General features: G+C 48.2%; 1 protein-coding gene and 1 non-coding gene across 2 annotated transcripts in view; one reads left to right on the plus strand and one right to left on the minus strand.

Moving 5' to 3' along the window:
• Window positions 1-4,292: 4,292 nt before the first annotated feature.
• TRNAM-CAU (transfer RNA methionine (anticodon CAU)) lies at window positions 4,293-4,364 on the minus strand. Its single transcript has one exon. It is a non-coding gene; the product is annotated as a tRNA-Met (tRNA).
• Window positions 4,365-11,220: 6,856 nt separating this feature from the next.
• LOC144952817 (DNA-dependent protein kinase catalytic subunit-like) overlaps window positions 11,221-14,219 on the plus strand; it is a 62,469-nt gene continuing 59,470 nt past the window's right edge. The window contains exons 1-3 of the mRNA XM_078883284.1: window positions 11,221-11,362; window positions 12,042-12,118; window positions 13,053-13,145. Coding sequence (XP_078739410.1) covers window positions 11,221-11,362; window positions 12,042-12,118; window positions 13,053-13,145 — 312 coding nt within the window. The remainder of the gene's footprint in view (window positions 11,363-12,041; window positions 12,119-13,052; window positions 13,146-14,219) is intronic.

Consider the following 14,219-nt stretch of genomic DNA (forward strand, 5'->3'; position numbering starts at 1 on the left):
TCCTGACCCATCGACTCCTCAGAGACCCACAGACATCGACTACTCATAGAGACCCATCGACTCCTCAGAGACCCACAGACTACTCACACACAGAGACCCACAGACTACTCATAGAGACCCACAGACTACTCACACAGCAGAGACCCACAGACTACTCACACAGTAGAGACCCACAGACTACTCACACAGTAGAGACCCACAGACTACTCACACAGTAGAGACCCACAGACTACTCACACAGTAGAGACCCACAGACTACTCACACAGTAGAGACCCACAGACTACTCACACAGCAGAGATCCACAGACTACTCACACACAGAGACCCACAGACTACTCACACACAGAGACCCACAGACTACTCACACAGTAGAGACCCACAGACTACTCACACACAGCAGAGACCCACAGACTACTCACACAGTAGAGACCTACAGACTACTCACACAGTAGAGACCCACAGACTACTCACACACAGAGACCCACAGACTACTCACACAGTAGAGACCCACAGACTACTCACACAGCAGAGACCCACAGACTACTCACACAGTAGAGACCCACAGACTACTCACACACAGCAGAGACCCACAGACTACTCACACAGTAGAGACCCACAGACTACTCACACAGTAGAGACCCACAGACTACTCACACAGTAGAGACCCACAGACTACTCACACAGTAGAGACCCACAGACTACTCACACACAGAGACCCACAGACTACTCACACAGTAGAGACCCACAGACTACTCACACAGCAGAGACCCACAGACTACTCACACAGTAGAGACCCACAGACTACTCACACAGTAGAGACCCACAGACTACTCACACAGTAGAGACCCACAGACTACTCACACAGTAGAGACCCACAGACTACTCACACACAGCAGAGACCCACAGACTACTCACACAGTAGAGACCCACAGACTACTCACACAGCAGAGACCCACAGACTACTCACACAGCAGAGACCCACAGACTACTCACACACAGTAGAGACCCACAGACTACTCACACACAGTAGAGACCCACAGACTACTCACACAGTAGAGACCCACAGACTACTCACACAGTAGAGACCCACAGACTACTCACACAGTAGAGACCCACAGACTACTCACACAGCAGAGACCCACAGACTACTCACACACAGTAGAGACCCACAGACTACTCACACAGTAGAGACCCACAGACTACTCACACACAGCAGAGACCCACAGACTACTCACACAGTAGAGACCCACAGACCACTCACACAGTAGAGACCCACAGACCACTCACACAGTAGAGACCCACAGACTACTCACACACAGCAGAGACCCACAGACTACTCACACACAGTAGAGACCCACAGACTACTCACACAGTAGAGACCCACAGACTACTCACACAGCAGAGACCCACAGACTACTCACACAGTAGAGACCCACAGACTACTCACACAGCAGAGACCCACAGACTACTCACACAGCAGAGACCCACAGACTACTCACACAGCAGAGACCCACAGACTACTCACACAGCAGAGACCCACAGACTACTCACACAGTAGAGACCCACAGACTACTCACACACAGAGACCCACAGACTACTCACACAGTAGAGACCCACAGACTACTCACACAGTAGAGACCCACAGACTACTCACACAGTAGAGACCCACAGACTACTCACACAGCAGAGACCCACAGACTACTCACACACAGAGACCCACAGACTACTCACACAGTAGAGACCCACAGACTACTCACACAGTAGAGACCCACAGACTACTCACACACAGAGACCCACAGACTACTCACACAGTAGAGACCCACAGACTACTCACACACAGAGACCCACAGACTACTCACACAGTAGAGACCCACAGACTACTCACACAGTAGAGACCCACAGACTACTCACACAGTAGAGACCCACAGACTACTCACACAGTAGAGACCCACAGACTACTGTTGATGGTCAGGGGGTAGCTTCTGAGACAAAATGCTGCTACTACTACTACACAGTATTTCAGTGGGTCTCTGTGGGTCTCTGTGGGTCTTTGTGGATCTCTGTGGGTCTCTGTGTGTCTCTGTGGGTCTCTGTGTGTCTCTGTGTGTCTCTATGGGTCTCCGTGTCTCTGTGTGTCTCCGTGTCTCTGTGGGTCTCTGTGGGTCTCTGTGGGTCTCTGTGTATCTCTGTGTGTCTCTGTGGGTCTCTGTGGGTCTCTGTATATCTCTGTGTCTCTGTGGATTTCTGTGTGTCTCTGTGTGTCTCTGAGTCTCTGTGTGTCTCTGTGGGTCTCTGTGTGTCTCTGTGGGTCTCTGTGGGTCTCTGTGTATCTCTGTGTATCTCTGTGTGTCTCTGTGTGTCTCTGTGTGTCTCTGTGGGTCTTTGTGGGTCTCTGTGGGTCTCTGTGTATCTCTGTGTCTCTGTGGATTTCTGTGTGTCTCTGTGTGTCTCTGAGTCTCTGTGTGTCTCTGTGGGTCTCTGTGTGTCTCTGTGTGTCTCTGTGGGTCTCTGTGTATCTCTGTGTGTCTCTGTGTATCTCTGTGGGTCTCTGTGGGTCTCTGTGTATCTCTGTGTGTCTCTGTGTGTCTCTGTGGGTCTCTGTGTATCTATATGTATATCTCTGGGTATATATGTGTCTCTGTGTATCTCTATGTATATATCTGGGTATCTATGTGTCTCTGTGTCTCTCTGTGTGTCTCTATGTATATCTTTGGTTCTGTGTGTCTCTATGGGTCTCTATGGGTTTCTGTGTGTCTCTGTATCTTTCTGGGCCTCTGTGTGTCTCAGCGGGGTCTCACACACGCCGTGGTACAATGTACAAGAATAATTAAAGCTCACGCCCTACATGAAAACCACTCTGGCTTAGATTCCCGACTGTGTTGAGTGGCGTTCGCTCTCCGCCTGCATTTGTGTGTGTGAGGGTGTGGGGGTGTGGGTGTGTGTGTGGGTGAGAGGGTGTGTGTGTGAGTTTGTATGAGTGTGTGTGAGGGGGTGTGAGGGTGTGAGGATGTGTGTGAGAGGGTGTGTGTGTGATGGTGGGTGTGAAGGTGTGTGTGTGAGTGAGGGTGTGTGTGAGTGAGGGTGTGTGGGTGAGGGTGTGTGTGGGTGTGTGTGTGTGTGTGCAGTGCACAGGTTCGTAGCGACCCGAGTTCGATTCCCACTCGATTATCTGAACCGGTCCTGGGCCTCCCCTAGGTCGACTCAGCCTCAAATGAGTACCTGGTGCGGTGTGTAAACATCGCCCACTGGGGAGACAAAGGCGGCCGGGCGTGGTGCTGGCCACCCACCCCCTCGTGTACCGTTCCGGCCTTCATAGGTGCTCGCTAACAGCACTTGCCCCTACAGTCTGTTAAGGCTACACGGGGGATCTTTGTATGGTGTGTGTGCAGTGAGTGTAATCATCACCGTGGTCTATCCACTGCAGGGTCTGTCCCGTGACCTCCTGCACCTAGCCTGGCACAGCAGTCAACCCATGGCACCTGCAGGGTCTGTCCCGTGACCTCCTGCACCTAGCCTGGCACAGCAGTAAAACCCATGGCACCTGCAGGGTCTGTCCCGTGACCACCTCCTCCTGCACCTAGCCTGGCACAGCAGTCAGCCCATGGCACCTGCAGGGTCTGTCCCGTGACCTCATGCACCTAGCCTGGCACAGCAGTCAACCCATGGCACCTGCAGGGTCTGTCCCGTGACCTCATGCACCTAGCCTGGCACAGCAGTCAACCCATGGCACCTGCTGGGTCTGTCCAGTGACCTCCTGCACCTAGCCTGGCACAGCAGTCAATCCATGGCACCTGCAGGGTCTGTCCCGTGACCTCCTGCACCTAGCCTGGCACAGCAGTCAACCCATGGCACCTGCTGGGTCTGTCCCGTGACCACCTCCTCCTGCACCTAGCCTGGCACAGCAGTCAACCCATGGCACCTGCTGGGTCTGTCCCGTGACCACCTCCTCCTGCACCTAGCCTGGCACAGCAGTCAACCCATGGCACCTGCTGGGTCTGTCCAGTGACCTCCTGCACCTAGCCTGGCACAGCAGTCAACCCATGGCACCTGCAGGGTCTGTCCCGTGACCTCCTCCTGCACCTAGCCTGGCACAGCAGTCAGCCCATGGCATCTATTGAGAATAAATTAATGTTTATATTTGTAAAAAAATGAAAATAAATTAAAATGTAATAAAAAAATGTACGTTGTAAATAGATACTATAAATATATATTTAACAAATATGTTTTTTTATATTTAAAAAGAAAGTTTATTCTACTTAATATATATTTAGAAAAAAAAATAATGGTTATCCTAGCAGAGGATGGTTTCGATCCATCGACCTCTGGGTTATGGGCCCAGCACGCTTCCGCTGCGCCACTCTGCTGCGCGAAGTCACCGGGCGCAGACGTCGCATTAGAAGACTCCTACCGAATTTGGCGGGAACTTTCAAATGTTACGTAAAATAAAAGTTTTAAATGTTTTACGGATTTTTTTTTTGCTTAAAGGGGCGCGTTAGGTTGTCGTGAGGAACATTTACCTCAACTTTAGCGGGGAAACGGCGTTTTGACGATTAACAAATGTTATTTTCTTTATTTTGACAATGTTAATTTATTATACTTTCATGCGCGGGGTCACCCGACGGCTTCCTGACCCCCAACCGAATTGGCGGAAATTTTCTAATGTTTTGTAATTAAAGCTTCGCAACATTTTTTTTTATAGAATTTTTTTGCTTAAAGTGGCGCGTTAGGTTGGCGTGAGGAACATTTACCTCAACTTTAGCGGAAATTTTTTTTTGTTTCTTATTTTCATATTATATGTTTATTAACAGTCGCCCCGTGACGAGTTTGCGTTAGAAGACTTCACGGCTCGCGCGCGACCCCTACCGAATTTGGCGGGAACTTTCAAATGTTACGTAAAATAAAAGTTTTAAATGTTTTACGGATATTTTTTTTTGCTTAAAGGGGCGCGTTAGGTTGTCGTGAGGAACATTTACCTCAACTTTAGCGGGAAAAACGGCCTAGTGACATTTAACCAGAGTTATTTTCATGTTTATTTACAGTCGTATTTGAAGTCGGCCTGTACCGATGTCGCATTAGAAGGCTTTTGCCCTAACACGCGACCCCTACCGAATTGGCGGGAACTTTCAAATGTTACGTAAAAAGTTTAAAATGTTTCACAATTTTTTTTATTGCTTCAACGGACGCGTTTGGTTATCGTGAGGAACATTTACCTTAACAAGTGTTATTTTCTTTATTTTCACGATGTTTATTTATTATACTTTCATGCGCGGGGTCACCCGAAGGCTTCCTGACCCCCCACCGAATTGGCGGGAATTTTCAAATGTTTTGTAATTAAAGCTTTGCAACATTTATTTATTTTTATAGATTTTTTTTGCTTAAAGGGACGCGTTAGGTTGTCACGAGGAATATTTACCTCAACTTTAGTGGGGAGACATTTTTTTATTTCTTATTTTGATATTAAATGTTTATTAACAGTCACGATGTCGCGTTAGAAGACTTCATGGCTCGCGCGCGACCCCTACCGAATTGGCGGGACCTTTCAAATGTTAAGTCAAAAATAAGTTTTAAATATTTCACAGATTTTTTTTTATTGCTTAAGGGGGCGCGTTAGGTTATCGTGAGGGACATTTACCTCAACTTTAGCGGGAAAAACGTCGTAGTGACATTGACAAATGTTATTTTTATGTTTATTTACATTCGTACTTGATTGAAGCCGACCCGCGCTGATGTCGCATTGGAAGGCTTCGCGGCTAACACGCGACCCCTACCGAATTGGCGGGAACTTTAAAACGTAACTTAATTAAATCTTAACGTCTCCTGAAGACGACCGCTTGTGTTGCGATCGAAACGTCGCAAGTTTTTTTTTGTTATTTTCTTTGAACCTTGTCTCCTGAAGACGACCGCTTGTCTTGCGATCGAAACGTCGTAGTTTTTTGTTATTTTATTTGAACCTATCTACGTGACTTTACCGAAAGAATAGTAACGTAATTACTACTATAATAAGCCAAGAATGTGTGTCCCGCGCGTGACGTCATTCCACATGAGGCCCACTCCCCCGCGTGACGTCACTCCACACGAGGACCCCCTCCGCGTGACGTCACTCCCCACATGAGGCCTGCTCCCCGCGTGACGTCACCCAACATAAGGCTGACCGCCCCATGTGACGTCACTCCACATGAGCCCCTCCCGCGTGACGTCACTCCCCATGAGGACCACCCCGCGTGACGTCACTCCCTACATGAGGCCCGCTCCCGCGTGACGTCACTCCACATGAGGCCCACCCTCCCCGCGTGACGTCACTCCACATGAGTCCTACCCCCCCGCGTGACGTCACTGCACATGAGGCCCACCCCCCCCGCGTGACGTCACTCCACATGAGTCCTACCCCCCTCCGCGTGACGTCACTCCACATGAGCCCCCCCCGCGTGACGTCACTCCACATGAGGCCCGCTCCCCCCCACCGCGTGACGTCACTCCCCACATGAGGCCCGCTCCCCGCGTGACGTCACCCCACATGAGCCCCCCTTCACGTGACGTCACTCCACATGAGGCCCACCCCCTCGCGTGACGTCACTCTACACGAGGCCCACCCCTTGCGTGACGTCACTCCGCATGAGCCCCCCCCCCTCATTAATATTCATGAGCGGGTGAAATTCGCTTTAAGTTTGACGTTTCTTTATTGAAATTGAATCAAATAAATAATTCTACGCAGCAGCAAAGTGGATTTGGTGTCTTAATTTATTTCTTCAGCTCTTGAGACGAAAGGTAATTCTAATTTATGCTTCTGAATTGTGGTAAAATAGACATTTGTCGGCGATTTTCCTAGATATTGTATCCAATTAAGATTAATTTCAACCCCAGCGAGCGAAAGCGGAATAAAATAAAGTATCAGAGCAATGAATTTAAACAAATTTAAGGTCAAATTTTGATGTAAAGCTTTCGTGACTGCAGGGATTCATATTCTTGGTTCTTTCGGTAAAGTCACGTAGAAGGGAAATAATAAAATAATAATAATTAAAATTCTTATTTTTCATAAAATATTTTTTCCCCTAATAAATGTATTATTATTTTTTTATTTCCCTTCTACGTGACTTTCCCTTCTACGTAACTTTACCGGTAAAGTCACGTAGAAGGGAAATAATAAAATAAAACAAATATAAAAATAAAAATCTCACGACGTTTCGACTGCAACACCTGATGACGATTGCTTGTGTTGCAGTCAAAACGTGATAATTTGTATTGTTTTATATTTTTATTATTTTATTATTTCCCTTCTACGTGACTTTATCGAATTAACCAAGAATATAAATGTAAGTTAAGTTAAATAGTGCTATAGTGACATTAAGTGAGGTGTTTTATGACTTTGTTTTGTGCAATAATCACTGCCATTAATAAAGTGCTACAGTGAAATGCAGCGAAGTGTTTTATGACTTCGTTTTGTGCAATATTCACTGACATTACATTTATTATCTGCTCAATGTTTTCGTAAATATTACAGCAAACCGAGCTAGTAAAGTATAAGTTTACATTTTTTTCAGATTTTTTTTGTTAAAATGAGGCGCGTTAGATTGTCGTGAGGGACATTTACCTCAACTTTATCGGGATAAACGGCGTTTTGACGATTAACAAGTGTTATTTTCTTTATTTTCATGTTTATTTATTATATTTTCATGCGCGGAGTCACCCAAAGGCTTCCTGACCCCCCACCGAATTGGCGGGAATTTTCGAATGTTTTGTAATTAAAGCTTCGCAACATTTATTTTTTACAGATTTTTTTTGCTTAAAGGGGCGCGTTAGGTTGTCGTGAGGAACATTTACCTCAACTTTAGTGGGAAAACATTTTTTTGTTTCTTATTTTGATATTAAATGTGTATTAACAGTCGCGATAACACCATTGGTACCTCATTTGCCAGTAAAAAATATAATTGCTTTTTTACCCTTTTATCTGGCAACAAAACAGACACATTTTTTACGAGGAGTCATGTTTGCATAGACCACAATACCTGCAGTCATAATGCAAACAAAAAACATAACTTTGATAATGTATCAAGGACAGTGCATACATTATCAGAGTTATGACTGCAGGTATTGTGGTCTATGCAAACATGACTCCTCGTAAAAATGGTGTCATTTTTGTTGCCAAATAAAAGGGTAAAAAAACTATTATCAATAGTCGCGATGCGCGCGACCCCTACCGAATTTGGCGGGAATTGTCAAATGTTACTTTAAAAAAATATAAAATGTTTTTCTCATTTTTTTGCTTAAAGGGGCGCGTTAGGTTATCATGAGAAACATTTACCTCAACTTTAGCGGGAAACACGGCGTAGTGACAATTAACCAAAGTTATTTGATTATTTTCATGTTTATTTACATTCGTATTTGATTGAAGTCGACCCGTGCCGATGTTGCATTGGAAGACTTCCGCCCTAACACGCGACCCCTACAGAATTGGCGGGAATTTTCAAATATTACGTCAAAAAAAAGTTTAAAATGTTTTATAGATTGTTTTTTATTGCTTAAAGGGGCGCGTTAGGTTGTCACGAGGAACATTTACCTCAACTTTAGCGGGGAAACATTTTTTTGTTTCTTATTTTGATATGAAATGTTTATTAATAGTCGCCCCGTGACGAGTTCGCGTTAGAAGACTTTGCGGCTCGCGCGCGACCCCTACCGAATTTGGCGGGAATTTTTAAATGTTACGTTAAAAATATATTTTAAAAAAAAATCTAATTTTTTTGCTTAAAGGGGCGCGTTAGGTTATCATGAGGAACATTTACCTCAACTTTAGCGGGAAAAACGGCCTAGTGACAATTAACCAAAGTTATTTTATTATTTTCATGTTTATTTACATTCGTATTTGATTGAAGTCGACCCGTGCTGATGTTGCATTGGAAGACTTCCGCCCTAACACGCGACCCCTACAGAATTGGCGGGAACTTTCAAATGTGACGTCAAAAAAAAGTTTAAAATGTTTTACAGATTTTTTTTATTGCTTAAAGGGGCGCGTTAGGTTGTCGTGAGGAACATTTACCTCAACTTTATCGGGAAAACATTTTTTGGTTTATTATTTTGATATTAAATGTGACGAGTTCGCGTTAGAAGACTTCGCGGCTCGCGCGCGACCCCTACCGAATTTGGCGGGAATTTTTAAATGTTACATAAAAAATATATTTATAAAATACTCAATCTTAATTTTAGAACTTTCGTGACTGCAGGAATTATTATTTGGTTCTTTCGGTTAAGTCACGTCTAAAGATAAAATAATAAATTAAATTAAATAATAGAATACGACGTTTCGATTGCAACACAAGCAATCATCATCAGGTATAATGAAATAGCGACATAATATCTAACCAGAAAACTATAGACAGACATATTAGCAGACAGATATCACAAGATACATACATAGCGAGAGCAACACAGGTGACAGAGAGGGGTGATCGTCTCTGTGGGGTGGCCTTAAATAGACAGAGGGGGGGCGGAGGCAGAGAGAGGGAGGGGGGTTAGAAAAAATTAGCATATCAATGAGTGGTCCAAAAGAAAACGTGGTGCTGCGAGTACGATGGCACAGCAAGCAAGCCTGAAAATCAGGAGAAAGACACACTAAAATTAAATAACCTAGTAAAATATCGAAATGTAATGTAATACAACACAGAGGGTCGGTCAACACACAATTAACGCATAGCCTGGTTGATTACGTATTTCAAAGATTGCTAAGTTAGAATTTAAGTGTGAACATTCTAAAGAGGACACAGGCAGAGAAAACGAGTCGCCAGAGAGAGAGAAAAAAGATAAGCTTAAAACTTCCCCGTAGAAGTGGTTCAATCTTAATTTTAGAACTTTCGTGACTGCAGGAATTATTACAGAGCCAGACTGAGGCTCACAGAGCCAGACTGAGGCTCACAGAGCCAGACTGAGGCTCACAGAGGCAGACTGAGGCTCACTCAACAACAATCAGCAATAATTATTAATATTTGGCAATAATCAGCAATAATTAATTATTATAATTACTCAGAGAGACCTATAGACTACTTATAATTGTCAATACTTTACAATAAATATTATTCCGTCAAAATGCAACAATTATTTCGCTTTAAATGAAAATTCACCACGGTTTTATTTGACACACTTATATTTGTCATTTTACAACAGAATAATATCTTATTATTTCACGCAAAAAATAGACACTTTTCATGCAATCACCCCCTTTTTAAAAATTATTTTAAAACATTTAACACTTTTGCGGACCATTAAATATACCTGGGTAATCGATTCCATCGATTAACCTTTTAAGGAATCTACAAGAATCGAATCCTCCCATAGAGAACGCGGTTTTTGCCGCCGTCGACGTGGAATCGAATTACCGCGTCTACGTGGAATCGATGGTGGTGGGATTTAGGAATCGATTCTCGGTGCCATCATCAACACACAGAGTGGAGAGAGTTCAGCAGCAGCTGCAGCGGTGGTGGTGGTAGTGGTGGTAGTAGTAGTAGTGGTGGTGGTAGTGGTGGTAGTAGTGGTAGTGGTGGTGGTAGTGGTGGTAGTAGTGGTAGTAGTAATAGCAGTGATAGTAGTGGTAGTAGTAGCAGTGATAGTAGTGGTAGTAGTAGCGGTAGTAGCAGCAGTAGTAGTGGTGGTAGTGGTGGTAGCAGTGATAGTAGTAGTGGTCGTAGTAGTAGCGGTAATAGTAGTGGTAGTAGCAGTGGTAGCAGTTGTAGTAGCAGTAGTAGCAGTAGCAATAGTAGCAGCGGTAGTAGCAGCAGTAGTAGCATCAGTAGTAGCAGTCGTCGCAGCAGTAGTAGCATCAGTAGTAGCAGCAGTAGCATCAGTAGTAGCATCAGTAGTAGCATCAGTAGTAGCAGCAGTAGTAGCAGCAGTAGTAGCAGCAGTAGTAGCAGTCGTCGCAGCAGTAGTAGCATCAGTAGTAGCAGCAGCAGTAGTAGCAGCAGTGGTAGCAGCAGTAGTAGCGGAAGCAGTATCAGCAGCAATCGTATCATCATCGGTGATCGTATTTGTAGTGCAGCATCATCATCAGCAGCATCATCAGCATCATCATCATCAGCGGCATCAGCGGCATCATCATCATCACCATCATCACCATCATTACCATCATCATCATCACCATCATCACCATCATCATCATCAACACCATCATCATCATCACCATCATCAGCATCATCAGCAGCATCATCATCAGCAGGGCATCATCAGCAGCGAGCCATGTCCGGCCCGCTGACGCGGCTGCTGGGACAGTTGCATGCCTCGCTGGAGCCCCGGGGCGACGTTTCGGGCGCGACCCCTGCCTCGGTGGCGTCGGAGCTGAGGGCAGAGGTCACGGGGTCACGTGTGGCCGACCGAGCATGTGAGAGAGGGTGCTGGCACTGTACTCCATTCATTCGTTCGTTCCATCATTCATTCACTGATTCATTCAGTCAGCCATTCACTGATTAATTCACTCATTTATTCAGCCATTCACTCATTCAGTCAGCCATTCACTGATTCATTCACTCATTCATTCAGCCATTCACTCATTCAGCCATTCACTCATTCAGTCGTTAAGCCATTCACTGATTCATTCAGTCAGCCATTCACTCATTCACTCATTCATTCACTCATTCATTCAGCCATTCACTCATTCAGTCAGCCATTCACTGATTCATTCAATCGACCATTCACTGATTCATTCAGTCGACCATTCACTGATTCATTCACTCATTCATTCAGCCATTCACTCATTCAGTCGTTAAGCCATTCACTGATTCATTCAGTCGACCATACACTCGTTCAGTCAGTCATTCACTCATTCAGTCTGAGGTGGGGGTGGTGGGGTGGGAGGGTGGGGGGAAGGTGAGGTGAGGAGGGTGGGAAGGTGAGGGTGGTGAGGGTGGGGGGGGGGGAGGTGAGGGTGGGCAGGGTGGGGGGGGAAGGTGAGGTGGGGAGGGTGGGTTGTGGTGGTGGTGGGTTGTGGTGGTGGTGGTGGGGGGGTAACTCACCCCTTTTGCCTCCCCCCCCCCTCTCTGCGCCCTCCCCGTGCTGCCCAGTGGAGTACTGCTCCTGCGTTTTCGATGGGCAGCACGGCCTGCCGGCGTTCCTGCGGCGAGCCCAGGGACACGATGAGGTGAGCCGCTGGCCGCTGGGCTCTGGGTCCTGGACACTGGGCCCTGGGCACTGGCCGCTGGGGCCTGGACACTGGGCCCTGGGCCCTGGGGCCTGGACACTGGGCCCTGGGCCCTGGGGCCTGGACACTGGGCCCTGGGCCCTGGGGCCTGGACACTGGGCCCTGGGCCCTGGCCGCTGGACGCTGGGGCCTGGACACTGGACGCTGGCCCCTGGACACTGGGCACTGGCCACTGTGCACTGGACACTGGGGCCTGGACACTGGGGCCTGGACACTGGGCACTGGACACTGGGCCCTGGCCGCTGGCCCCTGGACACTGGGCACTGGCCACTGGGCACTGGACACTGGGCCCTGGCCGCTGGCCCCTGGACACTGGGCACTGGCCACTGGGCACTGGGCACTGGACACTGGGCCCTGGGCCGCTGGCCGCTGGATGCTGGGCGCTGGTGGCGGTCTCTCGGCCTGGGAGGAAGGGCCACCGTTGTCCCCCCACTATCATTTGCAATATTATCGCAATATGATCACAATATCATGCCAATATAATCCCAATATAATCCCAATATCATCCGCAATATCATCCGCAATATCATCCCCCCCCCTCCTCCCCCCGCCTCCTCCCTCCTCCTCCCTCCCCCTCCTCCTCCCTCCTGCTCCTCCTCCCCTCCACCCTCCTCCTCCCTCCCCTCCTCCCTCCTCCCGCCTCGCTCCCGCCTCCTCCTCCCCCTCCTCCCCCCCCCTCCTCCCTCCTCCTCCCTCCTCGCTCCCCCCTCCGCCTCCCCCTCCTTCCTCCCCCTCCTCCCTCCCCCCCCCTCCTCCTCCCCCCCTCCTCCCTCCTCTCTCCTCCCCCCCCTCCTCCTCCCTCCTCCCCCTCCTCCCCCCCCTCCTCCCTCCTCCCTCCTCCTCCCCCCTCCTCCTCCTCCCTCCACCCGCACAGCTGAAGGAGGTGCGTGAGGAGGTGCTGAGGGCTCTACGTGAGTTCCTGGAGACAGTCGGCAGCCATGCCAAGGACTACATGGCGGCCGTCAAGGTGCACAGCGCCGTCGTCACCGTCATCACCATCACCGTCGTCACCACCATCACCACCTTCACCGTCACTACCTTCACCGTCACCACCTTCACCGTCACCACCTTCACCGTCATCACCATCACCACCTTCACCGCCGTCATCACCATCATCACCACCATCGTCACTGTCACTACCTTCACCACCGTCGTCACCGTCATCACCATCATCACCATCATCACCACCATCGTCACCGTCACCACCGTCACCACCTTCACCGCCGTCATCACCGTCACCACCTTCACCGTCACCACCGTCACCACCTTCACCGTCGTCGTCGTCATCATCACCATCATCACCGTCATCGTCATCACCATCACCGCCATCACCACCATCGTCACCGTCACTACCTTCACCGTCATCACCACCATCACCGTCACCACCTTCACCGCCACCGTCACCACCTTCACCACCATCGTCACCATCATCACCATCACCGTCACCACCGTCACCACCTTCACCGTCACCACCGTCACCACCTTCACCGCCGTCGTCGTCATCACCATTATCACCGTCACCGTCATCACCACCATCGTCACCGTCACTACCTTCACCGTCATCACCACCATCGTCACCGTCACTACCTTCACCGTCATCTCCACCATCACCGTCACCACCATCAGCACTAACATTCCCCATAAACTCACATTCCCCATAGACTCACACTGCCCATAGACTCACACTGCCCATAGACTCAACACTGCCCCATAGACTCAACACTGCCCATAGACTCACACTGCCCATAGACTCAGCACTGCCCATAGACTCACACTGCCCATAGACTCACACTGCCCATAGACTCACACTGCCCATAGACTCAACACTGCCCATAGACTCAACACTGCCCATAGACTCAACACTGCCCATAGACTCACACTGCCCATAGACTCAACACTGCACCTTAGACTCAACACTGCACCATAGACTCAACACTGCCCATAGACTCAACACTGCCCATAGACTCACACTGCCCATAGACTCACACTGCCCATAGACTCAACACTGCCCATAGACTCAGCACTGCCCATAGACTCAACA

Source organism: Lampetra fluviatilis, chromosome 70, assembly GCF_964198595.1.
Source record: "Lampetra fluviatilis chromosome 70, kcLamFluv1.1, whole genome shotgun sequence".
Classification (NCBI taxonomy): Eukaryota; Metazoa; Chordata; class Hyperoartia; order Petromyzontiformes; family Petromyzontidae; genus Lampetra; species Lampetra fluviatilis.